Source organism: Scleropages formosus, chromosome 10 (genome assembly GCF_900964775.1).
Source record: "Scleropages formosus chromosome 10, fSclFor1.1, whole genome shotgun sequence".
In the NCBI taxonomy this organism is placed as follows: domain Eukaryota; kingdom Metazoa; phylum Chordata; class Actinopteri; order Osteoglossiformes; family Osteoglossidae; genus Scleropages; species Scleropages formosus.
In genome coordinates this window covers 8875956-8877927 of record NC_041815.1, presented here as the reverse complement: position 1 = coordinate 8877927, position 1972 = coordinate 8875956, and the positions used below count along the sequence as shown (strand labels likewise).

Below are 1972 nucleotides of genomic sequence, written 5' to 3'. Positions count from 1 at the left end.
AAAATAAAAGATCGTGCTTTTAAAAATAAAGCAAATTAACAGCATCAACAATTTAGAAACAATGTGTAAATATATATTATTACGACAATAAATTACTGGTGAGACATATTATTAAATGTTAATACAGTGAAATCAATAAATATAATAGATACAGGATATTGATGCAGTAATTACAGGACACTGCTGTAATTACACAAAGAAAATGTGACACATTTCTTGATTACAAAAGCACAAATGTTTTGTGGAGGCATTTGGAAAAATATTAAAAGTTTGTCACTTTCCTGTTGAACATTTGCAAAATTTTTTCCCGTAGTAATTTTGTTTGCATTGCATAAATAATGGGGTTTAAATTAGCAGGAATAACATGAAATAAAATGTATGACACTTTTCGCAGATCAGGGTAGTTTGGGAAACGGTGCAGGATAATGGTGAGAAACCCAGTGGCCCACATGACCAGGAAGAGGACGAGATGACTTGCACATGTCTGCAGTGCTTTGGTGTTCAGATCCTTGTTTTTCTTATTCCAGCAAACGACAGCTATTTGAAGATATGTGACACAGATGCTGCCCATGGAGCAGGCAAACAACACCACTGTGAAAAAGAGTCCGTAAATATTATTAATGGTCACATCTTCACAGGAAAGTTTGAAGAGGCCTGCATTGTCACAGTACGCATTCTGGATGAGACTGTGGCATCGAGACAGTCGAACTGTGAGGCCCAGCAGAATGGACACTAAGACGAGAGAAAGTCCCCAGGCAGAGACAGATAGTTTCACCACAGCATCAGTGGTCATCACCGAAGCATACCTCAGTGGGTGATTTATAGCCACGTATCTGTCAAAGGCCATTATGATAAGTATGAAGTGAGAAGCTGAACCATATGTATGGCTGCAGAATGCTTGAAGGACACATTCATTGTAGGAGATTTGCCTTTCAGAAGATATGATGTCTAACATCAAGCGTGGGATTAAGACGGTGTTTCCAAGCAGATCATTAACAGAGAGGTTGCAAAATAGAACGTACATGGGCTGCTGCAGGCTTTTCTCTGAGATAATGAGAAGGAGAACCCCAGTGTTGGAGGTCACAAGAGCGACGTAAACCAAGAGCATTAAGAAAAACAAAGGGTACACAAAGTTCTCTGGGATATCAAAACCCTGGATTCTCAGGAGTGGACTCTTAACTGACATATTATCCATCCTCTGAACTAAGTCTGGCTGTGAGGAGAAAAAAGGTAACAACGGTCAGTGTAAAATGAACAGTCATTCATTTAACAGTTCAGAATGTGCCCTATGAGGCAGGGTAAATCCTGAAATAATACTAACCCATCACAGGAGACACACAAACAAACACATTTACTGCTTCAGTCACGTAGTACCAATGATAGGCAGTTGTGTGGAAATGTGCTTTCAATGGTTTACAATATCTTTCTTAATGAGGTTATGTGACACATCACAACAGTATAAAGAGGTTACAGGATACAGACCCACAAGAACTTAATACACCATAAGTCCATTATAGAAAGCTATAGTTTATGTTAACATTTTTGTTCTCACAATTTATTTGTATGCAACTCTTATGCAGCTCCTATGTCTTTTCCTTTATTCACAACACACTAACTCTGGAGGGCTGAACAGACCCCTGTTCAGTGTACAGTCTGGGCTAATAATAATAATTATAATAATAATAATAATAAGAAGAAGAAGAAGAAGAAGAAGAAGAAGAATGTTGATGGTGGTGATGGTATAATTCTATTATTATATTTTGGCTTTTTATATTGTTTTATATTTTTTTCTATTAGATTTTTTTGGTATATTTATATTATATATTGGTGCAATTCTATTATTATGTCCTACAATGTTGATACAGCTGCATAAAAAGTCCACAACTTGACCTAAACAGTAGATTTGTGGATTGTGGCAATGTTTTGTACAAAACAAGCACAAACATGAATAGAACACAAAGACTACAACGTG

General features: G+C 36.8%; 1 protein-coding gene across 1 annotated transcript; it reads right to left on the bottom strand.

The window, feature by feature from the left end:
• Positions 1 to 262: 262 nt before the first annotated feature.
• On the bottom strand, positions 263 to 1195 carry LOC108938279 (olfactory receptor 52J3-like). Its single transcript, XM_029255731.1, has one exon. It carries the CDS (start codon positions 1193 to 1195, stop codon positions 263 to 265), a length of 933 nt encoding a protein of 310 aa, XP_029111564.1.
• Positions 1196 to 1972: the final 777 nt, after the last annotated feature.

Coding starts and splice junctions, on each gene's coding strand:
- LOC108938279 (XM_029255731.1), bottom strand. CDS start 1,195: ATGGATAATATGTCAGTTAAGAGTCCACTCCTGAGAATCCAGGGTTTT.